Source organism: Micropterus salmoides, unplaced genomic scaffold (genome assembly GCF_014851395.1).
Source record: "Micropterus salmoides isolate LMB-PRFRI ecotype aquatic unplaced genomic scaffold, ASM1485139v1 Ms_hic_scaffold_12, whole genome shotgun sequence".
Lineage (NCBI taxonomy): Eukaryota > Metazoa > Chordata > Actinopteri > Centrarchiformes > Centrarchidae > Micropterus > Micropterus salmoides.
Window position 1 is genome coordinate 5,540,296 of NW_024040263.1, and position 27,090 is coordinate 5,567,385.

The 27,090-nt window shown below is 39.3% G+C and overlaps 2 protein-coding genes across 6 annotated transcripts in view; one reads left to right on the top strand and one right to left on the bottom strand.

Annotated features, from left to right (window-relative positions):
* Positions 1-16,619, bottom strand: part of sorbs2a (sorbin and SH3 domain containing 2a) — a 69,104-nt gene extending 52,485 nt beyond the window's left edge. For all 3 annotated transcript variants that reach the window (XR_005443638.1, XR_005443634.1, XR_005443639.1), the window contains exons 1-2: positions 16,481-16,619; positions 11,908-11,947 (exon numbers count right to left, since the gene is read on the bottom strand). The gene's annotated coding sequence lies outside the window, so the exon portion shown is untranslated. The remainder of the gene's footprint in view (positions 1-11,907; positions 11,948-16,480) is intronic.
* On the top strand, positions 16,483-26,620 carry tlr3 (toll-like receptor 3). 3 transcript variants are annotated; one of them, XM_038713028.1, is made up of 6 exons: positions 16,483-16,619; positions 20,926-21,051; positions 22,458-22,915; positions 23,507-23,698; positions 23,856-25,711; positions 25,897-26,620. In XM_038713028.1, exons 3-6 carry the CDS (start codon positions 22,460-22,462, stop codon positions 26,126-26,128), a joined length of 2,736 nt encoding a protein of 911 aa, XP_038568956.1. In that variant the 5' UTR covers positions 16,483-16,619; positions 20,926-21,051; positions 22,458-22,459; the 3' UTR covers positions 26,129-26,620. The 3 variants fall into 3 exon arrangements, with proteins under 3 accessions (XP_038568956.1, XP_038568955.1, XP_038568958.1); XM_038713027.1 differs by lacking the exon at positions 16,483-16,619 and adding an exon at positions 20,177-20,766; XM_038713030.1 differs by lacking the exon at positions 16,483-16,619 and adding an exon at positions 20,177-20,724.
* Positions 26,621-27,090: the final 470 nt, after the last annotated feature.

Below are 27,090 nucleotides of genomic sequence, written 5' to 3' on the forward strand. Positions count from 1 at the left end.
GTCAGTTGTTGAGCTGACATGATTTTGTGGCAGCAAAGCACTGTAACGATCTGAAAGTGTTTAACTATGATGTGTGCGGATTTATATCCGCTCTGGCATGGTGTTTGTTTTAATACACAGCATTTTAAATTAAAACTGACATTTTTTGCTGTGAGGTCTTCTGCCTTGCTGGGTAAACATCATAAACTGAATAATGGTTTTGTGTGTTGAAGTGTTACCCTGTAACAAAGCTGTATTTGTTGTACCTCTGTCTTCATTAAGCAAAGCCACTGAACCGTGTCTTGATTTTTGATAGCTTAACTGGAGAATTTGCCCCCTCTGTGTTTGTTGGTGTCCCTCTTTCACTCACACACCAAGCTGTTGAATTATTTACAGACAGGAATGGTAGCGAATGCTAGGTATCCTGTGACCATGGCAGGAAAAATGCCCTTTACACATTTATCACATTGTTTTGCTTTTGTTTCAAAGGAAATAGCATGAGTAGCCTGTCCTCCGTGTATAGTCTGGTGTTGTGAAGAAGCTGATAAACCAACAGGTTCAGACCAAAATCTATCTATCTGTATATCCTTTGAACTATTTACAAATGTGAAGTCTCAGTTCAACATCAGAGACATATCTAAAGACATGGAGTGAGAAAGCGAAGGCAAAAGCCCTATTGCTTATGAATTCTTAAAACCTTTAGAGGGCTGTTAGAGATTCCCTAGTGACTTGATATAGAATCATCATATACAAGGCAAAGATGTGGCTGACCTTATGAAAATAACACTTTAGCAGTGCATGTATTCTTCTGAAAATGTGACAAATACAATCCTTATTTGAGCTTATGTAAATATCAACTCTGTGTTTGTAATAGTGTCAATTCTGTATTCACCTGTTTAGCTCTATAGTATCATTAATAGCTTTGTGATAATGCAAAGCTAGCTCATAACATCAACTAAACAGCAGCATAACTTGCACTGCTTAATGTAAATCTAAATAATTAACCCTTTTTTCAACAGTAAAAAATCTTCTTATGTCAATATTTTCCACATACTGCCTGACAATGTGAGCTTCCCCATCAGTTAAACCTCTTGCACATAATTAAATTGATAAATGACATTCTTTACCTAATAAAATGTAAATGATGCAGTGCTTTTAATCTGTATGTTACCCAATTTTATTTATAAAATTCAAAAAGTCTTCACTCTAATTATATTTTTAATTGATTTTCCTGACAGTTGATATGGTGAATATTACTGACCATGTTTCACTGTTTAATGCTGCAAAATGAAGGGACTTCTTAATATGGTTAATTAACATGCCATTTTAGTCATAATTAATTAAGTTACCTTTACCACAAATAACTAATCAACAGTTTTAAAGCTGCAATGTTATTTTGGTCTTGATACACATAACAGGTCCTTTCTTCTGTCTACATTAAAGGTGTACAGATTTAGACTGTTATTGATAGCTGACCTTTCTGAAGTGTCAACAAGACCACATCTGTGAGTGTGTGTGCATGCATGTGTTTGGTCTTTTATCACCAGCTCTTATGTGTAGTATAGGCAGCCCTTACTGAATCTTAGTGTCAAGTAGGTGCCTTTTTATAGGTGGTATGTTATCCACAGACATAGTCTCAGCAATCCATTCTGACAGGGCCAGCAGGGATCATGACGATACATTATGTCTGGTATGCAGTGGTCCATTGGTGATACAGGTGTAGACATATTAAGGGTGGAGTTTAGGGCAATATAGAATAGACTAACGGCGTGTCTATGCAGGAGGTGTTTCAGCCACAATTTTCTGTCATCTGTCTCATGCACATCTGACAATAGACAGATAAGCTTTATTTCAATCAGTACAGCTGTTTACATAGGCAGCAATATCCCACATTTCACTGGCACTATATGCATGTAACCACACCAAGCATAATCTCTACAATTAAAGTGTATTTTGTTCCCTTTTACGTGCAGTGATTGGGCTGTGTTGAAGCATACAGTCATTATAGCGGGTTTGTGAGTCATGACAATGCTAACATGCTGATGATTAGCATACAAAATGCTTACTACCATATGTTCATTCCTGTTATCATTCTAAAATTTGCTAATTATCGCTAAACACAAAGTACAGCGGAGACTGATAAGAATGTTGTTACTTTTGTAGGTATAAATTCCTTAAATAAAATATTGAATAAAATATTAAATTGATTGGATGATGGCGCTAAATGAAAAGTTAAGGAACATAAAAATTATTAGAGTTCATCTTTAAAGGGAAAATTAATGTTTACACCAACTGGCAATCATTCCAATAGTTGTCAAGACATTTCACTAAAAAACTAAAAACAGTAATCATGGTGTTGCTAGAGTATAACTCAAGAGATAACCAAATTCAGTAGGCTTGATACTGTGGGGACAAAATTTAATGGTAAACCATCCAATACTGTAGTTTGATATTTCAGTCTGGACCAAAGTGGTGAACCAACCAACAGAACAACTGACAGATCTACATTGCTAGACAAACAAGATAGCTAAACCTCCTGGACTGTGTCCCTACATATAGTCACAGGAATCCTCACCAACCCCCTCTGAGAGCCAAGAATGGGCTTTAGGCATAGGTAGTAGAGGTGCCACCGCTGTGCACCATTCATTTATTTGAGTCTTGACGTGTGTGCAGTCCAAAAGCAGGCCTTGGATACAAGATATACGGAAGCTGACCCCGGTCAAAAGACCGCTACATCACAACCCACACGAAGTATCTGGATCTCTGCCAGACCTTCATCCAAATGCAAATGTGTAATAATGCTTCCCGTAATAGTATTTCTCTTTTAGGATGGCAACATGAACCTTATCTTAGAGGGCATGACATCATTAACCGCATGTCATGCTTTTATGGCCACAGCTACCTATCCTCATCCACAGCATGTCTGCAATTATCTAATGCCCAAGCCCCAACACATACTACCAGCACACCCTCATGGCCTCTCTTAGAATAGCCCACAATAAAGGAGAGCAGGCTGGCACACGGATCTTATGTGAAAATAACTCTTTTATCTGAGCAGTGGCACTGTCTCACATCTTTCCACTGTTGCTTTCCAAAGAGATCCACATTTGGAACTGCTGATACTGAGGTTCACTCGTCTGGCCAATGTTAAAGTAGCACAGTGGTGCTGAATGAGTGAATGGCATATGAGTGCATGAGGACATTGTCTGGCAATGACATCATGCCACTTCCACTTATGTTCCAGACTTGCTTTGATGTCTAAGAGCTGACCAGGTGAAATGCCCAAGCAAATCTGTGAGAGAACAGGGCTGCTGATGTAGAGTCCTGCATCATCTCTCTGTTTAGCACGGTCAGAAAGTGCAAGTCGAGCCTTTACCCTCTCTTAATTGTTGTGGGCTTGTATTTTCATGTTAACAATGTTGTTACATTTTCTTATTATACTCGTTTTCACTTAATTACTTGCAGTTAGTCAGACATCTACCATAATTACACATCATTGGCGGCTGCAGTTTTAACATAGTCAATCCCGAACACAACTAAATGACAAGTATAGAGAGATGAAATGCTGGGGATGAATCCAACTTGCGTGCTTATTTCCATATACTATTTTTTATTACTTGAATTAACTGAAATGTAAAATCTTAAAGTCTGGTAAGTATCGTAACGACTTACTCAATTACTGATAATACAGTAGTGCCAAGGATGTTTGACAATGGAGTCTGTCGGCAGAGCAAAGTGAGACAGGAACAAATGAGTCTTCGGTAAAATTTGTCATACACATACTTGCAATAGTTGGTTTAAAATATACAAAGTGGGTGTTAATGTTCATTTAAAGCTCTACAAATCAATATGGGCTATAATAATCACAATGCATCAGATGACTGTGTAATATAAGGGTTGCTCATAGTGACAAAGTCACAGAGAATTATAACCAAACTCTGCAGCACTACAGTGCTTTTTAGCCTCTTTTAGATTATTGTTTTGGTTGTAATACTTGTAAATTCCATTCTCATAAACTCCTGTTTCCAGTCACAACAGGCAGCAGTTGCAGGGCACAAAGCTCTAATATACCCATCTGTCTAGCACAAAGTGCAGACAGACAAATATAGCACCCAGCTGGTGAAGAAAATGAAACTGCTAGCAAGCCAAAGACACAGAAATTTCTCTCAGGAGTCGGTAGAGACCAAAACAGAGCTACAGCAAGATGAACATTAGACTTTCATTCAGCATATGGACAAAAACACTACTCCACTTGAATGAAAATGCTGCTCCATGACTTCTTGGTGTGTAAATAGGCTACACTATTTGTTATCCATTACAGGTTTTGTAAGGCGATATGTCATAATTGTGTTTTTCAGGTTGTTGTGCTTTCTGCCCTCAAGTGGCCAAAAAGCATTGTTAGTGCATCTACAACAAATAAAAACAACATGATCTTCCCAAGTCATGTACAATAAGACAGTGATTTCTGTTGCCTATGTGAATGAAGTTTTCAGTTTCCTCTATATTGAGTGGAGTCCTTTTCAGGTTGACAAGCTGACAATGTCAGTTATAATTAGTGACAATATTTTATGTTCAGCACATCTGCGTGACGCAATAAAGGCAGGCCTTGCTGTTTTCCTACCGCCCGATGAGGAGTCAGCAGCTGTCAAACATTCAGAGGCAGCACACACCAACAGAGGCTGTAGTTGTATAATGTACAGAGGCAAACACGAGGATGCTTTTAGCCTACGAGAGTGGTAATTCATCTGCCTGTCTCACAATTTCCTTATGTGTGAAGCTACTAGCTAATAGCTAATATTTCATTTCTAAAACACAATTGTGTTTAGACCTGAGGGCTCTTGTGTGCCAATAAAATTCCCATTTAAAATGGAATCTGTGTTGCAATAACAATAAGTAAAAATAATTGTAACCAAACATTTTACTGTCAGCCGGATTCCGCACAGACCTGCATTAGTGGTCTGCATTAGCGAGACACACCACCAAGTTTCCCCACAATAAAGTGACACAAAGGTTTTGTGGTAAATGTCTTAAAAATTATTGAATGGGTTGCCATGACATTTGGTTGAGACATTGGCGTTCCCCTCGGCATGAATGAACTGTAATAACTAACAATCATCTTGGCCAAACTTTCAATTTGTGCAGTCCTTTAGTTTATAACCAAATACTTTCAAAACTAATGACATTCCCATCATCCTCAACTCTACTTTGTGTTTAGTGCTAATTAGCAAATGTTACCATGCTAACACACAAAAAACTAAAATGGTGACCAAAGTACCTGCTCAACATTGTGCACATGTTAGCATATTGACATTAGCATTTCTCTTATAGCACCTCTGGTAGACTCATGAGCTGCTAGCATGGCTGTAGACTATTTGTCTTATTTTTATACTTAGTCATATGCATTTCTAATCTCTTTAATCATTTAAGTTCTGGGATCATTGGGATACCTCTACATACGGTATGATCCGTTACCCCATCCTGATTTTGAAACATCTCATCTGACTCTTGGAGCTCACACCCTCCTACACCTCTCTGCTTTTCCTTATCAGGGCATGGAGCAAATGCCGAGTAGCTTACTCTGGTTATGCAACATACCTCTTCATGTTTCCCACGTGTGTCTTCCAAACACAATTACTGATAGACTGTCTCTCTGGAACACATTTCTAATATTACTCTGCACTTTATCTACCTCAGTACCCTTCACTGATGTTGGTAAGCCAGGTCTCCTGTGTGACTGCTAAGTGAATTGATAAGTGGTGTTGTGGCTGATGAAATGTTGCATAGCTGGATGCTGATGCGGTGTCTGCCAGAATGCTCACTAGCAGTGAGGGAAGATGAGACATGCCAACCAACACAGAAAAGACAAAATCAACATAAAAGATGAGGAGTAAGAGCTGGTGGGAGACGATACTTTCACAAAAGAAACAATGTACTACAAGGAAGTGAAATGAGAGTGTGTACAGAGGCAAACAGTATGCAGGGAACAATGAAAAGTGGCATGACTGAGATTGTAAGAGCATCTCCAAGAGAATGTGATGCCAGTTAACTAGTGGATATGCCTGCTGGCTCAGACTGTGTATCCACGTAGTCTTTGAACCTTTCAGGTTCACAATATCAGATGTTTTATAAGGACATGCGCACATTCTCAGCTCAGGAGAGAAGTCTTGACAGTGCTATCACATTGTCTTATTATAACTATCATTCTTTGTTGCTTTGTCATTTATTTATTTCTCTTTAAAACTACCACATAGCTTCCTTTTTTCAGAGAAAAGCAAAGAGTGTTCAACTTATGTGATTGCATACCAAGACAAGCAGATATGGGCACTTCAAGAGCAACACATCTACCATATAAAGCAACCAACTACAGTACAACAATACTAATAGTATGAGCCTCATGTATAACTTTTTACAGATAACTTTTTGAAATAATTCTGACTTTTTCCTTATGTAAAATTCATGCAAAACGCCTATTCAAGGCATATTCAAAGTAAATTGAATGTAGTTCTTGAACCATTTGGAGTATATGCCTGGTTTAAGATAACACTCTGGGAGTGTCTAACCCAAAAGTCAGAATGACTGTAAGTGCTACTGGAACTGATTAATATAAGTTTAAACACACTAATCATTTTCGCTTGAAAATGCTTGCTAACAAATGCATGGAGACAACTATAGCTGGGACTTATTAGCTGGAAAACACTGTAGGACCACAGGATAAAGCATTACCTACTCCTAGTTTAAATTTAATACCAATACCATGAAAAATGACTATTTTACACAGGTTTTTCTGAGTGTATGTCTTAGCGTATTTTTTCTAAAACAGCAACGCCCCTTGGCGGCAGGTGGCTGCTGCTCCATCACTCCGTATTAGCCGGTAGCTCGACGCAGGTGTGTTTTTTTGCTGGTAGATCATGAACTTTCTACTTAAAGCTGGATATCATTATTTTCAGAATATTATTGGCTACACAAAGTGCCAGTCATCGGCACAATTGCTTGCAATTAGCTCGGCCTACCCACGAAATAATAGGAGCTGGCCCTTCCTTACGGCGCGGGCGCTCATTGGCTATTGTAGGCTGTGAAAGAGACATGTGAGCTCTTATTGGGTCGGATTTGGTGTCACTCTAAAGGTTAGAGTTCAGTGGCTAATTTGAATACAAGCTATAGTAGTTGTTTACATTCAAATCGGTGTTATTACGGTTAAAATTACAAACAAGCCACGTCTGTCAGCAAATATGAAACAATGTGGCAGCAGTCCCTGGGAATAATGTGTTTTGGACTAAATGTTTTTACTGGATTGGATCGTTTGGAACCTTGACAACGTAACAAGACCATTTTTGTTATATATATATATATATAAATATAATCGATCGGTGGATTACTATGAGGCTTCATAGATGAGTCGCGTCAATTTTGCTTATACAGGTTGGTCTGACAGAAGCGTCCAGCATCCATACACCACCAAGCAAACCAAAACACAAGCGAATATGCAAGAATAACATTGTGATCATTGTATTCTGGTGGATAACATGCTTGTTTATCATGGCGCTACCACAGAGAATACAGAGAATCAGGACAGTTTTAGATGGGTTGTGATGCAAGCCAAAGTGGTCATAAACACGTGGTCGGGTGTTAGATTTCACATAGACACATCAAAAGCATGTGATTTGACATCAAACTGTACATTTCTGACGTGCGCTTTGGATTTGTATAACAAAAACATGCTTCGAAAATGTGCGTTTTGAGTCAGACAAAACACACATTATGAACGTGTAACCAAACAAGCAATGCAAGCGTGTGTTTGAAGTGTCTAAAGAATGTGCTCTTCTTGCCTGTTAGCCTTCTTGCACATTTTCAACGTGTGCTTAGGATTCGCGAAACATGCCTTTTTTTATGAATCCAAAGTGCACGTCGAAAATGTACATTTTGCTGTCAGGCATTTTTGACGTGTCAGTGTGCAATCAGAAGCACGACTGGGCATTTATGACCACTTTGGCTTGCCAAAGGGCTGTGTGCTTAAAGTTACACTTGAGATGTTCAGGTGGTAGCACTCCCTGCTGTTATAGCTGCATGTGTCCATTCTCCATTGCCTTCTTTTGAAACATATTCCATCCTTACAGTAGATGGAGTTTCAAGATATTCTGTAGCCAGCCAATAGAGGGTATCATAGGGACCATCTCAAATAAACTATCCATCAATTTCTTACACTTTTCATATTGTATTACGACTCATATCCTGAGACACCCAGGACATGTCGATATTAAATTACAGCAGGACAGTTACACTAAAAGCCAAAGCATTCTTTGACCCTAGGTTTATATCTTAAAGGTACTCACTTGTATATTTATTTATACCATATATGCCTATTTGTGGGTGTGCTGCAGTCTTATCAGTGATTTACACACACACAATCACACACACATATATGAAATTTACACTACTGTGCATAAAAATAACTAATCATTTTATATTAATTTAGTTAACAAAAGGTTTGTAATTCACAATAGCACATATGTGATGTATTTTTGCCTGTCTCTGCACCTTCCCATGTTCACATACTAACACTGAGTAATTATTGTGATATGCCATATCTGCAGTAGAGAAACCAGCTGGGGTTGCTTATACAGAGCTGGTGGAATCTTTCACATTACCAGCTCTTTCCATCGTCTACTTACTAATGAGCCTGTTTGTGGAAAGTATTTATGAAAAAAAGATCTGCTTTAGAATTCTGTCCTTAATTTATTGTTAAAGCTGTAAATCCTCTTCAGCTTCTTCTCAGGCTTGTAATTAAGTAATGGCTCAATTAATCCTATCAAACCTGCATTGCCAAAGGGGAGAGAAGGGACATTAATTAGGAGCCAACTGGAGGAGATTAATAAAGACCAAACATACACTAGTGGTACACAATTGTGCAAATAATGGCACCAGTTTAGAAATTAAATAAATTGACAAGCGGCCTGTTCAACTCTCTGAGTCTCTATAAGCGGATCTGTGGGCTTCAGTAAAAGAATAACACTGTACTGTTTACCTTTTTCTTCCTCTTTAATGTATGAGCATCAGAGAAAATTGGCTGCTAATACATTTTGGCAATCACTGTCACAAATCTCACACAGTCTCACTTTCCATTCTTCAGTTCTTGCACAGCTAGTACATTTTTAGCATATAAATGTTTCACAGGAAATGGGAATAATGATTATGTACAGTAGCAAATTGTTCTGCTGTCTTTGGGGCAAAACAATCTGTCCAGGCAGAGAGTTTTTAGGATGAGGAATGTGACCCCTAAATCTCCCTCTTCCTTCTTTGGTAAGAGTGCTGCTTCGCTACATCAAAAGAGGCCTAAATCACTAAATCAGTTTTGACCACATGACCCAGAGAAATATTTGTGTATTTAGCCAAAGGGGGATGAACTTGAACTTGAACTTGAAGTGAACGAAAAGAAAATGTCATGAGTGTTTATTTTTTTGTTTATCAGCTGTAACCTACTTATAATCTACTAAATCCTATCACAATGGTAGATCTCATTGCTTTATTTGCTTTGGTCTTTTAGTCTTTTTGGTTTCTCTTTGACCGAAGATAATGTCCTCCGGTGGACACTTGAACAGATATTCTATCACCACATACAATGTGAGAAAATGGTAAAAGTCTGTTGCCAGTTGCAATTAAAGTAATATATATATATATATATATATATATATATATATATATATATATATATATATATATATATATATATATATATATATCTGAGCTGTCTGCAACATCAAGACACTCCTGAATTAGGGTGATGAAAGACAGCTAATGTACCATTGTTGACTTTGAAAAGATTCTCCTGATAGATGAAATTCTTCTAATTGTGATATCCTATTTGTATGTTGGAAGGGACTATTATACATCAAACCATATGGCTTTTTAAATCAAGAAGGCATTAAGTCCCATCTGCTAACTATCACTGACAGGCTAGGTTGTTTGCACTGCCAGACTGTTGTAGCCAAAGCTTAAGGTGCTGGCACAAAGCTCTGCCTGCCTTCCATGCACTCAGTCTGGTGTTAGAAAGGTGTAATCTCCCTCTGAAAAGGACACTTGTGTCACAGCTTTTAGCACATGGTCAAAGCCTCGCAGTGTCAACTCTTCACACAAAACATTCTTGCTTAACCGGGGGACAAAGCTCTAGGCTCTGTCTGTAAACTGCAGGCACAAATTTCATCATACAGCCATTTGATTGGGATGTGAGAAGCTAAAATGTAGTTAAAATGATAATGAAAATCTGCAGGTTATTCATGATTTAGACTGAAACCAATATAAATACAAAGACCAAAGTAACTTTTATATTTATTAGCACTATGTAAGCAAATAAGCATTACAGCCATGCTTGAATAATCTCTAAAAGCTCTAATCAATATTTTTATATTATCGATGAGGTATGTGCAATGTGAAATGTGTTAACTTGCTGTGATGAACCCACAAAGAATTATAACCTACTTTTGAAATCTATTGCTGGACAGAGAAGGGAATTTGAAGGCTTCTCTTTGGGCTACACGGATGTCTTCAATTGATTAAGTGCAATTGTATTCATTAAGTTGTAGCCCTAACAAGGTTTTCATTGTATCTGCCATATTTCCAGCCATGCTCTCTACACACTGAAATGTCTCGTTTTACTGAGCTGCACTGCAGAGAGTTAACAGCACAGTAGTAGATCCATGCTGCTGATTCCAGTTCAGTATTGATGTCCTGTCACCCCTGGGGACCACTTTTAGTGAGAAGAAACCTGAGTCAGCACTTACTGAGCACTAGCCAGTGATGAGAAACACATACCATCAGCTAATGCTCAGATAAAAAAATAAAATTCAATGAATATGTCGATAATAATAATAACAGTTGCAGCTGACAGTGTATCTATTCATTGATGACAAGCAAAGAAATTCTGTAATTTTCAGTAACATAGCAAGTCTGTTTTATCTGTCATATGGGTTTCATTAATCACAGTAAGGAATAAAGGCTTCCACAATCCAGTAGGATGCTACATCTGTCCACAGCAGAGTGACATTGACTGCTTATTCTCCCGTGTCTTACACAACTGTCATATTCACATTAGTGGCGTCATCCACGTAAATGTGTGTGTCCATGTCCTTAAGAAAATCTGATAAGGAACACGCAGCTTATATATCCATGTTCTGCTTCGTTCTGTATTCTCTCCAGCATGTAATTGAAATCAAAATGCACATACATTACTAACCATTTGCCCCCCTTCCTCTAAGGTGTAATAACCACCATGTTCTTGAACAAGGTGTGTCAGTGGCTGACACCAGTAGCAGAGCTGGGCGTCTGACCTACAAACATCATTGGTCAGCAAACTGGGGAGGGGGAGATATACTGCAGTGTCTTTTTTTTTCTGCAGAGGGCAGGGAGAACATGCTACAACATTGCTGCTACAGCCTGCACCACTCCTTGAATGAACATTTACTCTCACCCACATATCTCACATCTAAAAAATCTCTTCATCTCTCTCCCCCCCCCCTGTCTTCTCTCGTCTTTACCAGCCTCATGTGAAGATGAAAATGGAATTTATCCCCCCTCTTCTGGAAATGTCATTGCAAAGTCAAGCAAACAAAGACTTCAATTGGCACAGCTTCTCTGCTGTTTAGGAACACTTCCTCTAGTTTTTGTTTCTCTCCCTTGAGCTGCACATAGAGTAGATGCCCCTTACATCAGATAATGACAATGCATTGCTGTAAGACTACAACTAACTCCATCAGCCACTTCATGATGTTTAAATACACAAATAAGTACAGATTACATTTCACAGCTTTATGGTGAATATCAGTGTGTAGTGAAGATTTGATAATGGAGTCACTGCATGAGTTAATGTACAGGATTACATAACATAGGTTAACATCCACCATGTATAGCAGGGAAGAGCCAAGTGGGCAAACTCACCTTTTGTTTCAAGGCTTTTCCGACACTCCAGAGATTCAATCTGCAAATGAGGGAGAGGAGATTTAACCAAGCTGGTTAAGATGAAGAATGTGGCACACACACACTCTCATTGATGGAGCCGCTGCCCCCCTATTTATCCCTTTTGCATGAGTGAATTCAATCACACACGCATGACACACACTAGCCACTCTCAGGCTAAGTAAAAACATGCACAGCAATGCCTGTCACTCAGTCCACAGTACAGTAGGGGTGTTTCTCCTTACTTGTAATCCTTCATTTCAGTGCCAAGTTGTTTCTCCTGAGTCTGATGTGCACCTAATTCCTGTCAGCTTTCATGTCTCTGTTTGCCTCCTTCCCCTCCTGAGCTGTTGACAGTGCACTTCATAATTTAGCCGATATTAAAGCAGAATGGAGCTGCATCAGTTCCCTGCTGCATCATTTGCTCTGGTTCTCATCACGGACCTTTCTATCTGTGTATTTTATAGGGGAAACCCCTGAATCTTATCTCTCTTTTTTATTTATCACATTACTAACTTGACCACCACCACAGTGCTGGACATAGCTCTCTCCACTTTTTACAGGTCTTCAGCAATCCAGCCATTGGCACAAAGCCCTGTAAGCTGCCTCAGCTTAGCACCGGTATAAACCAATCAGGTGGCCTGAGGTCTATCCCAGGAAGGACCTGCTCTATTAATCTGATGGAAGGATAAAGAGGAAAAGAGAGGGGATGGAAGGGTGTGCGTCTGCCTCTGTATGACTGAGGAGGATGAGGGGGGAGTTAATTGCAGTCTTGGGAGAATCTAATGTTTCCTGCTTTGCATATTGTAGAATCACCAACATGAAAGGTCACATGGTCTGTGTCCTCCCTCCATAAATCTCCACACAGTCAATCTATTAGCCAAGAGAGTGTGCAAGGGAGATGGAAGACGAGGAAAATCTGTTGTTGATTGTTACCACTTGGTGCAGGAAAATTCTATGGCACCAAAGCATAATTACATTTAAAAAAAAAACAATCACAAATATTTGTTTACAGCCCATTGTAATGTGTGTGTATGACTGTGGCCATGTGTAAAACAAGACTAAGAGTCTACAGCCATGCTAGCGGCGCTGTGTGGCTGCACATACGTTAAGTGGTGCTTTGAGCTTAATGCTTGCATCAGCATGCTAACATACTCACAATGACAATGCTGCATGCTGATGTTTTGCATGTATAATGTTTTCATGTATGTCATCTCAGTTTTAACTGTTAGCAAGCTAAAATTAGCTAATTAGCACTAAACACAAAGTACAGAAGGACATAAGTGTCATTAGTTTTGCAGGTATTTAGTCATTAACCAAGGTATTGGTCACATCAAAAGTTTGACCTGATGATGGCGCTACATAAGAACGTTAGGGGTTCAAAGTGATTCAAATGTATCCTTTGGGCACCAAGAATGTTTGTAACATATTTCTCAGAAATACATCCAACAGATGTCAAGATATTTTCATAAAAACAAAAAAAGTCAATCTCATGGCTGTGCCAGAGGATAGTCAGGTGACCACCACCTGCGCCAACTCTTGGAACCTTGCAGATCTGTAGCAAATTTCATCCAAAGATCTTTTAAATAGTTAGATTTGAACCTCAAATGGCAACCTCATGTTGGCCCCAGAGGAAATCTCAAGGATTCATCAAGTCTTGGGGATTCTTCCTCTGGGGATCATGAATGTCTGTACCAACTTTCATGGCAATGAAAAAGAGGTTTTCACAAATGCAAAGATAGAATTGTCCTGTGTACGGTAGCTGATACCGCCTGAACAAACAATCACAAATATTTGTTTACAGCCCAATTTAATGTGTGTAATAAACAAGGTGAACACAGACAGACTTCTAATCAAAATGTATGATGGATTTCAGTGGGAGAAATTACTTTCCAGTGGCACTTTGACCAGCGTTGGTTTGGATTTGGCACACTTGGGAGTGATAGGACATGTGCTCTGCTGTGTGACAGCTGATGTCAAGCCAATTAACATACTGTGGTTCAAAGTGTTTGTTGGTATGATACAATTAAAGATTTGAAATGACACTGAGGGTATTCCAGTGAGAGATATCCTTAGTCAGGAAAATGTCAACAGGATATTAAAGTAATAATGGAAAAAAATGTGTCTGTTAGAAATGAAATTTATTTAAACTGAAGCTTACTTTAAATCATCAATCCATGATAAAATTTATGAAATGACTTCAATATCTCTTATGCATAATCAATAACAAGACATTGATTGTTTCTGCAGGGTTTGTTGGTTCAAATTTATGACTCATTTAGCACCATCAGCAGGTCATTTCTGCTTTTTCATTACTGCTGACTTTCCAAAATGGGTTTGGACATGTGGTTATATTTAGATTTATTGCTGTTTGGACAGTCTCTGCAATGCACTTACTTGCAGCCTAGAACTGTAATGATAAATACTGTTAAATTAGCTTCACTCTATTTACCTGTAAAGGTAAATGCTCCGTACTTGTATAGTGCCTTTCTAGTCTTTTCGACCACTCAAAGCGCTTTTACACTACATCTGCATTCACCATTCAACCACATTCATACACTGAATGAAACAGAAACTAGCATTCACACACATTCATACACTGGCGGAACAGCCGCCAGGGGCAATTCGGGGTTCAGTATCTTGCACTTCGACGTGCAGCCTGGGGGAGCCGGGATTGAACCGGCGACCTTCCGATTAACGGCCAACCCGCTCTACCTCCTGAGCCTGCAATGTATATCTTACTGGAAGTGCATTTCATTTAAGATTCATACTTTTTAATTAACTAATCATTTTTAGTGGAAAATGTAATGTAATGTGTTATAAATAAAGGATTAACAGTTCAAGAGGGCCCAGATGAATTTAGGCAAAGCTCAAAATAAATGACTACACACTTTGTGGTACAATTGTTGACACTGGGTAATGTTTTTCATAGTTTTTCAGGTACAAAAACTTGTAGCTACCTGGTTTTAGTCACCTTTGTTGCATGTATCCACTCTTGAGTCACCTATAGAGTAGACACATGCAACATAGGCCCTCAACTGGACCCAAACCAGGGACATTGTGACAACATGGTCAGACCCCTAGGACATATTGTACAGTTACAATGAAATCTGAATTCTTGCAGTGTGGATAACATTTTTGACATTTCTGTCTTTTTCTTCAAGCTCTTTTAAGCCACTGCTTTCAAAATGTGATACAAACTAGTTACATGTGTCTGATATTTAATGGTGTAACTGTTATCTCTGCAACACAGACAGAAAATGCTTGGTTTAGTCTCAAACACAAGGACAACAATGTTACAATTCACTATTGCAAATGTGCACCAACTGAACTGTGTGTGTGTGTTTGTGTTTGTTTGTATTGCATCATCACAGTGGTGATAGACATATGGCACTCCAGGGGCGCAGGCCTCATAGGCCTCCAGAGAAGCCTACAGCTTTTACACTAAAATTTGAACATAGTAATAAAACATCCCATAAAACGATACATATAATGCCAAATCCCATACTAAATACTTAAAGGAGAAACAAAGGCATAGCAACATGATGCAGGAAGGCAACAACTTAGCAGATCATATGCTGCAGTATGAGAGTATGTGCACAGTATGTATACAAGAAAGAATATCTGTTGTATCTGTTCATAAATGAATAAGCTATATATGAAACATGCTTTAACTACAAGGAAGATGAGTACCAATCATTACACTGTAGCATAAATTGACTATTGCTGGGATGTTGCATGGGTCAATAACAATATTTTACTGCCCTCTGGTGGTTATTACCCGCATTGTTTTTGTTCCAGCTTAGGTCACTTAAGTTTTATTTCACAATTTAGAGGTTGGCCCAGAGGAGTGACTGAACGGCAAGTGCCCTTAAGCAAAGGCACATGAGGCCAATAAAAGAACATGTTGGTAATGGGCAGCTCCCAGCTTTGTGTTTGTGTGTGTGCATGACTATGAAAGAGAGTATTCATGCTCAGAAAACCTACCCTTGGTGTATAAATAATATAAATGTGACTGTTAACATCACAAGCATAACAGGAAAAACAACTGCTTGTGCTTCACAGTGTATATGTAAACAGATCTTCAATGAGTGGGTGGTTTCTGTGTCTACACCCTTGTGTGCATTCTCAGACCTGAGCACTAAAACCTTCTTCTCTTAAGATTCTTCTACTTCTGTATATTTGAGGGAACTAGATGACACAGTTGAGTGAATCTCTCACTTCTAAAACCGAGACATGTATTTTATTGGTCACACACATGGTTGAATTCTCATACTTAGTTTCCCGAGTCATATCATAGTCAGCTTCAGTGACAATAATAGGTGGGAGCATTATATGCCACAGTCACCTAATATTTGACCTTTGGACTGCACAAGTGATACCATAATTGTGTTTGCCTGTCCCATCCTGAACAAGCTGCGTTGGATTCTAACAACCTTGTACAAATAATATGTGTCGTTGCAGATTCAAATATTTTTTTTTTTTTACAACATTTGAGTGAGTGGATTGGCGCACCTGGCATTTTTAAGTCATTCCAGAGCAAGACTGGACCTACCTGTCTTCCAGAAAGTGACACATCATGGATGGAGAACAAGTTCATTCTTGTCAACTACAGCAGATAGCCAGAAGTCAGACACATAAGATCATGCTGTGTTTCCAGAAGATATATCACAAGAAAAGAAATAACTAAATAAGTAAGTAAAATATTTTAAAGAGGTGGTATTATGCTTTTTGGCTTTTCCCCTCTCCTTTATTGAGTTATGTAACAGGTTTGCAGAGTGAAAAAGCCCAAAGTCCAGCCCAAAGGGAGTTCCCATCTCACCACAGAAAACTCTGCTCTGAACTGCCTGAAAACAGCTCGTTTGTAGTCCAGCCGCTTCCCTTTCATCCATCGAGGTTCCAAGCGAGCTGAGGGATACTAAAATTTAACGTGAAAACATGACAGACTGCTGATTGGTCAGAGACAATATACACTATTCACTGCATCATCTTTGCCTGCGCCAGACAGAGGCCAGCAACAGAAAGTTTTATATTTTACAGTTTTCGTATGTAATTTCATCATTAAATCCACTTCTGAGAAGTTTTGAGGTGAGAAATCAGTTATGTAGATTTCGAATATTGACAGTTTTACGAGAAGTGATGGCGGAACAAAAATGTGCTTGAATATTTTCGGAGTTGAGGAGCTCCGCAAGCGGCTGCGGGGGAAGCTTGCGCCAACCCGCAGGAGGAGCTCGCGAGGCCGGCCAGCCGCCCGCTCACAGAGCCCTCTGCTCCCGCCGTCACACAGACCGCTGCAGCTACAACGGCAGAGGAAAACACAGCTGGAAGGTTTTCATACCGCTTATCTGTCTTTACATTCTGAGTAAGGTTGAAACATTTTAACTTAAATGTGTGTCGCATTGAACATTACATCGCGGCAGTTGTGTGTGGCGTCGCTATGACGACAAGCTACGTACTATCTCTGGGTACTCAATGGAAAACGGAGCAGGGCCGAGTAGAGTCGAGTCTGTCGATTTGCGCTATGGTAGCATTTTTCGGCAAGGCAGCATAGATCGTCAGAACACCGGCAACAGTTCAACGTTTAGTCCTAAAAGACGATGCAACTCTGACTCTGTTTGGGCCTGGAAACTCACAGTCACAACCTGTAAGTTTGCTTTATTGGTTGTGAATTATATTTAAAATAAACACGGCAATGTAACTTAACAGTGTTCAAGTGTGGAGTTGTTGTAAACGTTGGCTAACACAGCTAAAGTTATAACTATAATGCTAAAGTTACATCTGATGTGAAAGCTACTGTGCAAACATTCAAATTGTTTGGCCAGTTTTTATGTAAAACTGAGTTGAAATATGGTGATTTTTGTAGTGGTTTATGGTAAGATGTGGAACAATGATGTTGTGGACTTGTGAGTAACTTATACCATCTGCTAGGTTGCGGTCGCAGTCTGAAGCGGCTTTGATTTGGATCACACTACCTTGTCTATGAAGATTCTCAGTCATCCAGGTCATAGTTTCATATGGTTGAAGGTATCTTCAACCAAGTCCAGTTGCCCTTGACTTTAACCTTCGTTGGATCACACTACCTTGTTTCTTACGACCCGCCCTTCTCTGCTTCTGATTGGCTAGTAGTCCTTACCTGGGAACTGCGCATGTGCAACTCCCAACAAAGATTTTGTACAAGTAAGATGCATCACTCTGTAGCTCAAGAGCGGAGTGTACAACACACAGGGTGAAAAGAGGAGCTGCAGCAATGTGCAGAATGAGAAAAAATATGGTGTTTTTTGAAAATTAAACCCTGTAAACCTGTTCTGGTACAACACCTAATTAAGATTTTGAACCTGCAGCAAGCTTTGGTCCTCCACATTAAATCTTTTGTGGAGGACCAAAGCTTGTAAATGTAATGCTGGACGGATTTGTGTTGAGTTTTGTGTAAACACAAATCCGTCCAGCATTACATTTACTTTTATTTATTTAGCTGACGCTTTTATCCAAAGCGACTTACAATAGCTATATTCAGGGACACAATAGGGGACTGAACCCCGGTCTCTCTCACCAAAGGCATAGTCTTTTGCCTTTTTTTTTTTTAGTCCATTGTGCCATCGACACCCCCAGCAGTTAGTTTTATTGACAATACCACACATATGACCTCATAAATAGGATGTTTAAAACAGATTTACAAGATTTTCCGATTTGGCAATTGAAAAAAACAGAGCCAATTGGCATCAACTTGCCCTTACTTAGCACACTACAGCCTTATAAGATATTGGAGACCGGATATGGTTGTAACACTTTTTGCTTCAGTAACCATAACCATAACATTTTTATACAAAGTACCCACATTTGTTCACTACAAATGGCACCAATTCAATCTTCTACAAGAATATCACAGACCTTGTGAGTTGATGTCAAATGCATTGTGTTCCCTTGTTACAACCTACCCCAATAGCGGGGTAGGTTGTAACACATGCTGGGGTAGGTTGTAACAATCACACAAAAGAATCAAAAATAGATGCCACACTATATGATATGCTTCCAAAACTGGTAGTTATATAAAAGAGCAATGTTTCTCTCTTGCTGTAACAGACTTTGTCTGATGACTCACGCGCATGGACAGTTTGTGTATGTAAATTTATCTATAGAATAAACTTACTTAAAAGTATACTTAATAAATACTAATAAAATGTAATTAATTAAAGAACATCTCTGTACAGCCTTAGGTCTTACTAAAAAGAGGTGTTTGTCAATGTGTGTATATTCTTATTCAGTCACAGTCAGTGCTTTAAGTGGGCTGGTATTCACCGGTACGTATACCAGCACTTCTATATTTTACTCTTTGGCGTACCGGGACTTTTTCTTGCGCACAGGCACTTCTCACAAGCTGCCCATACACTTTTCTACCCTCTCCACCAGTGGAGAGCGAGTATGGCAAAGGTCGAGTGACAATACATACGCCAACATGTGTACAACATGTGTATGGGGAGTAGGTTACTGGTCACAGTGCTGACAAATTAATTCTGGTAACCCTGGAGTGCGGGTTTGTACGTGGGAACATATTCAAATTAAGAAAGTACCTAGTTTTACGTACCCGCCCCCCCCCCCGTCAGCCAATGTTTAGCTAGCTGTATTACCATAGTGGTTTGAAATTAGAAAGGAAAAAATGCATCACATGTTGCCTGAGAAACTATATTTCAATCTAATATAGGTCAAGCAATTCTATCTGCAATAGTATAGACACTAGATAAAAAAATAGTCTTGGTCAAAAACTTTACTTTCTTACCTCAAAATCATTTTTTTCTCTATATATTCTGAATGCACCTCTTTCCAGACTTGATAACCACCACGCCTGATCGAGGAGGAAGTAGGTAAATACTGAAATGATGGCCTAACTCCTATCTTATCTCTAATTGGTGGAATTGGTGTTGTTACAACTCTCCCCATGTTACAACCATACCCGGTCTTCCCTAGATCCAGAGCCCAAGTCAGAGCCCCACAAAGTGCCAGTGAGTTAGAAAGTTGTATTCGGTGTTGTCCATTAATTCATCATTCATTTACCAGACCTACATTTTCTTAATGGATACATTTGTGGAAATGTGCTATTTATGAGGATGTAGGCTACATTACATCAATAGCCAAGATATTTGTACAGTGTTATTCTGAGGGGAGTCAACACAAGGGTCAGCAACTGAAGAATAGGCCTGTAGAACAAAGACACAGAGATAATGTGTTTGAGATTTTAATTTGTAAAGGCTCAAGGGCTACAGATTTGACATAACACATACAGGCTCAACAGCATTCAGTGGTGTTACTTCAGCTAGTTCAACGCGTGTAGTAGGCCTACATTTAAACACCTGAAGTCACTAAATCGCTGTCAAAAGTCGGTCTGACTCAGCCAATAAACATTTTAGTGGAACTGTTCTATAAAGAGTGTTATTGAAAAAAGGACTGATATTTATTCTGATGCTGCAGTATTTATTTCTATGTGAGGGCAAACACCGCTGTTCAAAGAAATAACTGGCAGCACATAAAAGCGGTAACTTTAACTAGTCCTGACTAACAATCTAATATCCAGTAAGGGTTTTGATTCTGACCGACAGTAAATCCCCGCCCTAATGCGCTTTGATACGGACTGGGAAATGAAACAGGTTTGTTGAAGAAAACCTGGCCACGAAGCGCGCAGGCTGTTAACATCTCCCTCTGGAACTGAAAACCCAGAGTTTCCCTCATCTCCGCGTAACTTCATTAAAACCGCTTTCTCTGCACATTTACCGATACGGCCATGGAAAGAGCAACAGGCTCTGGGAGGTAGGCTGCTACACACGCTGGCTTCAGTCCGGTTTGTCGGAAGTGAGTAGGACTTTCATTCAAACTTCCCAAATACGTGTTATGTTTGCATATGTTTATGCTCCTGCACGAAACGGTTAAATCATTCAGTTGATTTGGCCAATGTGGAAGTGAAACCGGAGCTGCCAGTTTCTCATTTCCGCATTTCTTTGACTTATGCAGAGTCTGCTTCATGAGATCCAATTGAGACTGCTGTCTGCCCTTCTGAAAAAGAAACTGTGCTGCTGGAAATGAATGCTTTCTGTTTGAATTCTGGGTGCAACAGATAATAGGCAAAGGCAACATCTGGTAAGAACTCTGCAGTTAATATATTCAAAATATTGGTCTTAAGAGTGTGTGGAATGTCAAGATGACATGTGCTATTATTATCATCCTAGCAATACTCAGGTTAGCATTCTGTGATACTAATATCACATTGATTTGATACCTGGACAATCCTGTAGAGTAAAGCTGCGCTAATCAATATTTTTTAACAGTGGATCAAATGACTATGTGTAAACTGAAAGCTCAGAGTGATGAATCCACAGAGACTTATTTCCCGACCCAACTTGGTCCCCCTCAGCTCAAGGATCTTTTAGTTCATTGTTTTGGTTTTATGGCCTGCAACTTTGTTTTTATTGAGACTCACTGCTCTAATCAGCATACTTTTTAGCTGTAGCAGATAGCTCTTTATTGAAAAAGCTAAGAAAACTCACTGGTCACTCTCCAGCAGACAGACGAAGCTAGCTGCTAACTGATAAACACACACACACACACACACACACACACACACATACATACATACATACATACATACATACATATATAATAAATATAACAATAACTGACATTTTGCCAGAAACACAACTTCAAATCTCCTAATGTTGCTCTGTGTCTTCCCAATATGTAAATAAGTAAAGTCAAATTTTATTATCTCATCAGGGGAAATTTGGTTGCAGTCAGCTATTAAAACACATTCAATCCATCATAAATACAACATGAAGACAACATACCAGACAGGACACAAGAGACAGCAGTACCATACAGTACAGTGCAAGATCACTTTATGTGAAGACAAGTTCAGCAAATTGCTCAGTGCAAAAGTGCTTAGTGACAAATATAGCCTGCTAGTTGCAGTGCAAACAAAATAGTCTTTGAAACTTTTAGTTCTATGAGAAGGAAGTACCTGAGGGCAGAATCTCAAACTTCCCCTTCAGAGGGTGGTCAGTATGGGCCAATATGGCATGTGTCTTCCTTACGAACTGCTAATCGTGAAAGGTTAGATTCATCATTTTGGTGCATTAAAAGAGTAGATTTTTCTCAAGAAGTAAAGATGTCTGGCTTCTTAGAAATGGCATCTGCATCAGCCTGACCTCCCTATTATCAAACACAGTACTCAAATATTTGTAGTTCTCCATCCTTTAGCAGGATAACTATGACCGAGTCATTTGCAAATTTTATAATGTGTCTGTTCTCAAACTTGCTCTGACAGCTTTTGTGTAAAGAATATAACCAAGGGGAGATAGATACACATCCTTGGGATGAACAAGTGGAAGAGTGGACTGTTGATTGTTTGCTAACATGTTTTCCATATCAACTTTATAAGCTAATAAAATGTCAGTGCTATTGTTTTTGTGTTGCTGAAAAGAGCAATAAATGTAGTTTTATGGCTTATGGAGATTTTATTCTATTTCTTTTTTTAAACACTTCTGAAGTGATGCGTGCTCCTTGGTCCCTTCTTCTCCCGGCGGCGGTCATCATGTGTTATTTTATGACGGGGCCGCACAATTGCGTGGCCTCCCAGAAGAAGACCTCCTGCTATGTGAAGGATGGTCGAGCTGACTGCAGCCATCTCAGCCTCAGCGCAGTCCCTCCAAACCTTCCCGGGAACATCACCACTCTGGATATGTCTCACAACAGATTGAAGGAAATTCCTCCTGTTTCTCTAATCCCGTACCCAGGCCTCCTCCATCTTGATGTCAGTTACAACAGCATCACCAAGCTGGACAAGGGTTTGTGCCAGACACTGTCTCTGCTGCAGACACTGAACATAGAACACAATGAAGTACATTTGCTGAAGAAGGAGGATGTGAGCCATTGCACCAATCTAACACAGCTGATTATGGCTAGTAATAGGCTAAAGCTACAAGGAGAGCCCTTCTCTGCACTACAGGTACAGAAACCAATTGCAAGCATTCTAAGTGTATTGTCAAATGTCAAACTATTCCATTAAGTGAAGAATCATTCTCATGCCACAGTTTCCGTAACAGGCTAAGAAAACATTTTTAGAAAGCTTGCAGCAAAAGAAAAAAACAGAATACAAGCATGTACATGCATTATAATCAGCAGAGAGGCAAACAAATCAATACATAAAGGCAGTATTTATTATGATACAGATGAATTACTTTATCAGAAAGATGAACTATAATTAAATAAAAATAAAGAGGCCTTGACTTCAATATGTGTAGGTAAGGCTCAACATATAGGCTGCTTATGCTATGGGTAAATGAATGCTGAGTGCTATCTCACCAGATGTGGAGTAAGCTGTAGGGACAGGGAGGGAGGAGTCTTGTGACCTGAGAGCGGCATTTTTTAAATTCAGATCATGTTTGCTGTGTATGCTGTGGCGCATGGCATTAAGAGATTTAAACACCAAAAGTAGGAACCATGTTACTTTTGGGGGTTGAATTGTTTTATATGCCTCTGGTGCATTGCATTAAATAACTTTTTTTTCCTGTTTTTATTCTCCTTTCATAATTCAAAGAGCCTGAAATTTCTTGATGTTTCCATGAACAAACTGCAGTCAGCCAAGCTCAGCTCTCAGCCTCAACTGCCCAGCCTGGTGAACCTCAATCTGGCATTCAATGAGTTCACCACTCTGAAGAATGATGACTTTTCCTTCCTTAACCACTCATCCTTACGTGTCCTCAACCTGTCATCTGTGTCTCTAAAAACAGTAAGGAACTTACCTTGAAAGGGGAAATGAAATGGGGTTGTCATAATTAGAACCAGTTGTAGAAAGTCAAGTTATTGTGGTACCATACCTTCAGTTGTCTGTTTCGTTTCCCTTTTTTTTTCTCACAGCAAGATCTCTTTGTTATGTTTTGTTGCAGTTGGAGCCTGGTTGTTTTACACCCATTTCAAGCCTACAAACTTTAATCATGGATGGGAGCAATATGGCCACACTGGTTATTTCTAGACTCTGCTCAGAGCTGTCAGGGACAGCCATTGATGCCCTGTCTCTTCAGAATGTAAAGCTGGTCACACTCACAAAAGCAACCTTTGCAGGTCTAGAGAAAACAAATGTAACCTTTCTAGATCTTTCCCGCAATGGTATTGACAAAATTGAAGAAGGCTCATTTCAGTGGCTGTCCAGACTTGAAACTCTAATTATGGCAGACAACAACATCAAGCACCTGACCAAGGACACATTTCAGGGACTCAAAAGCCTGAAAAAACTTGACTTGAAAAAAGCTCTGGTGAAAAGTCATACCTCTGCCACCCCGATTATTGATGATTTCTCTTTCCAACCTTTAAGTGCCCTGGAGAGTTTGATATTACAGAGAACTGCAGTCCGGGAAATCACGGAGCACACATTTACCGGCCTGACGAGTCTTAAAGAACTTGATATGAGCTGGAGTAGCTATACTTCACTCAGAAACATCACCAACAAGACCTTAGTTTCACTTGCGGGATCACCTCTCTCAAAGCTCAATCTGACAGGGGCAGACATAACACAGATTAATCCTGGAAGCTTCTCCGTTTTGAGAAACCTCACCACTCTTCTTCTGGATTTCAACTTTATCAAGCAAACGCTCACTGGCAAAGAGTTTGAAGGCCTGGGTCAAGTTCAAGAGATTCGCATGTCCAATAACCACCAGACGGTCGATCTAAGCTCCACGTCATTTGCCAATGTGCCAAATCTTAGGATCCTGACTTTGGGAAAAAGTCTTAAAGCCACAGCCTTGAACTTGGACCGCTCTCCATTCAGTCTCCTGTCCAACCTCACCTTCCTGGATCTCAGCAACAACAACATTGCGAATATCAAAGAGAATATGTTGGAGGGGCTTGTGAACTTGAAGGTGCTGAAGCTCCAACACAATAACTTAGCCCGTTTATGGAAGACTGCCAACCTAGGTGGGCCAGTGTTGTTTCTCAAAGGGGCACAGAACCTGATAAGCTTGTACATGGATTTTAACGGGCTGGATGAGATCCCAGTTGAGGCTCTGAGAGGGTTGAGTAACCTCCATGAACTAAGCCTGGCCAACAATCTTCTTAATAGTCTTAAGGACTCAATTTTTGATGATCTGAACTCAATGCGGGCTTTATATTTACAGAAGAATCTGATCACAACTGTGAGGCCTGAAGTGTTCAAAACACCTATGAGCAACCTCAGCCTGCTCGTCATGGACAAAAATCCATTTGACTGCACATGTGAAAGCATCCTGTGGTTTGTGACGTGGTTGAATAACACAAATATGAGCCGTGTGCCAGGTCTCCGGGAGCATTATATGTGCAATACTCCACTAGCTTACTTTAATCACTCTATAATGGATTTTGACGCCCTTTCTTGCAAAGATATGACCCCATTTCAGGCTCTTTACATACTGAGCAGCACAATTGTTATCATGCTAACTGTAACTGCACTTTTGGTACGGTTCCATGGCTGGAGGATTCAGTTTTATTGGAACATTTTGATCAACCGCACATTAGGATTTAGTGATGCCAAAGTTGAAGAAGGCAGGGAGTTTGAGTATGATGCTTATGTCATACATGCAAAGGAAGACAGCAACTGGGTGAAGAGAAGATTGGTCCCATTAGAGAAGAGAAACTGTCAGTTTTGTTTGGAGGATCGTGATTCAATCCCTGGCATGTCACAGCTTGAAACCATTGTGGATAATATGAGAAGGTCCAGAAAGATCTTGTTTGTCGTCACTGAAACTCTTCTCAATGATCCCTGGTGTAGAAGGTAAATAAAACATACAGTACATTGCTTGCTTTAAACATTATTATAGATAGAGATATATAAAAATCTGTCATTTACTGTGTGATGTGTAGTATTTTCCTCATTGCTATTTTTGTTATATATTTGTGATAAAATGAGTTCTTAAAGATGTCTCTCTGCCCTCCTACCCTGTGTCCTTCCTTATCCAGATTCAAGGCCCATCATGCTCTTCATCAGGTCATTGAAGACAGCAGGGACTCTGTGGTTCTGGTCTTCCTGCAGGATGTTCATGACTACAAGTTATCTCAGTCACTCTTTCTTCGCAGGGGCATGTTGCGTTCATGCTGCATCCTGGACTGGCCTGTCCATAAGGAGAGAGTGCCGGCCTTTCACCAGAAGCTCCTCATAGCACTTGGCATGACTAATCGATTGCAGGAGTGACTGTATTCCATTGGTAGCAACTGGAAATACCCTTTGTAATTATAATGACCAATGTATTTTCATGTATTACTAATTGCTACCAATTGCTGATTGTTTTGCCCTCTGTGTGAATATTGTGCTTATTTATGTACTGCATACTGTATCACCTGTCATATTGTGTATATATATTTAATTTCAGTTTTACATCAACAAAAAATCCAATAAGAGCATCACTCCCATGGTAATTAATGAAAAGTGTTGTTTGTGCATGTGTCTGCACAAAACACCACTGCACATTTGGTCACACAGCAGTAACAATAACTATTCATTTTTTTGTGTGTTTGTGCATTAATTATTTGCCTGTTCAAGTAACGTAACATCTGAGGTGTTTATTTTAAACAAACTCCAGATGAACAGTTACATTTTGATAAGTGTTATTTAGCAATTTACTGTATATGTAATATACAGTAAAAACTATCTGGAATAATAAAAGAAAATGGGTTCAGAAACAGATCCTCTCCATATTAATTTTTCTAAATCATGTTATTTTACTGTACACACCAGGGAATATCAATCAAACTAGTGTTGGTTTATTCATTTCAAGAATAGTTTGTAATTTAATCTCTTAATAAAGTGTTTGCAAAAAGGTTGGCCCATCGAAAAGTGTCAAAGTATAATAAACTTTAAATGAACTCAAATACATTATTTGAAGTAAAGTATCTCAGTCTTGTTTTGTGATGGCAGAACATGGTTTTTTTTAATGTGTAATTTAGATTAAAAGGTATTTTTACATGGTAATCTTAGTATTGCAGTGATAAATTTAGAAAAAAGCTTTATTTTTTCACAGCGAAAAGCTCCGCTTCAGTTTGATTAAATATTGTGTTATCATGACATCTATAGGTTAACATAAGAAACTACACCATTTTATATGCCTCATACTCAACAAATCTTCCAGTACTGATATGACTACCTGTACATATTGT

Excerpts from the sequence above, each read along its gene's own strand:
- tlr3 (XM_038713028.1), top strand. The coding sequence starts at position 22,460 with ATGCGTGCTCCTTGGTCCCTTCTTCTCCCGGCGGCGGTCATCATGTGT. Across the intron at positions 22,916-23,506 it reads AGCCCTTCTCTGCACTACAG|AGCCTGAAATTTCTTGATGT; the intron begins GTACAGAAACCA and ends CATAATTCAAAG. Across the intron at positions 23,699-23,855 it reads CATCTGTGTCTCTAAAAACA|TTGGAGCCTGGTTGTTTTAC; the intron begins GTAAGGAACTTA and ends GTTTTGTTGCAG.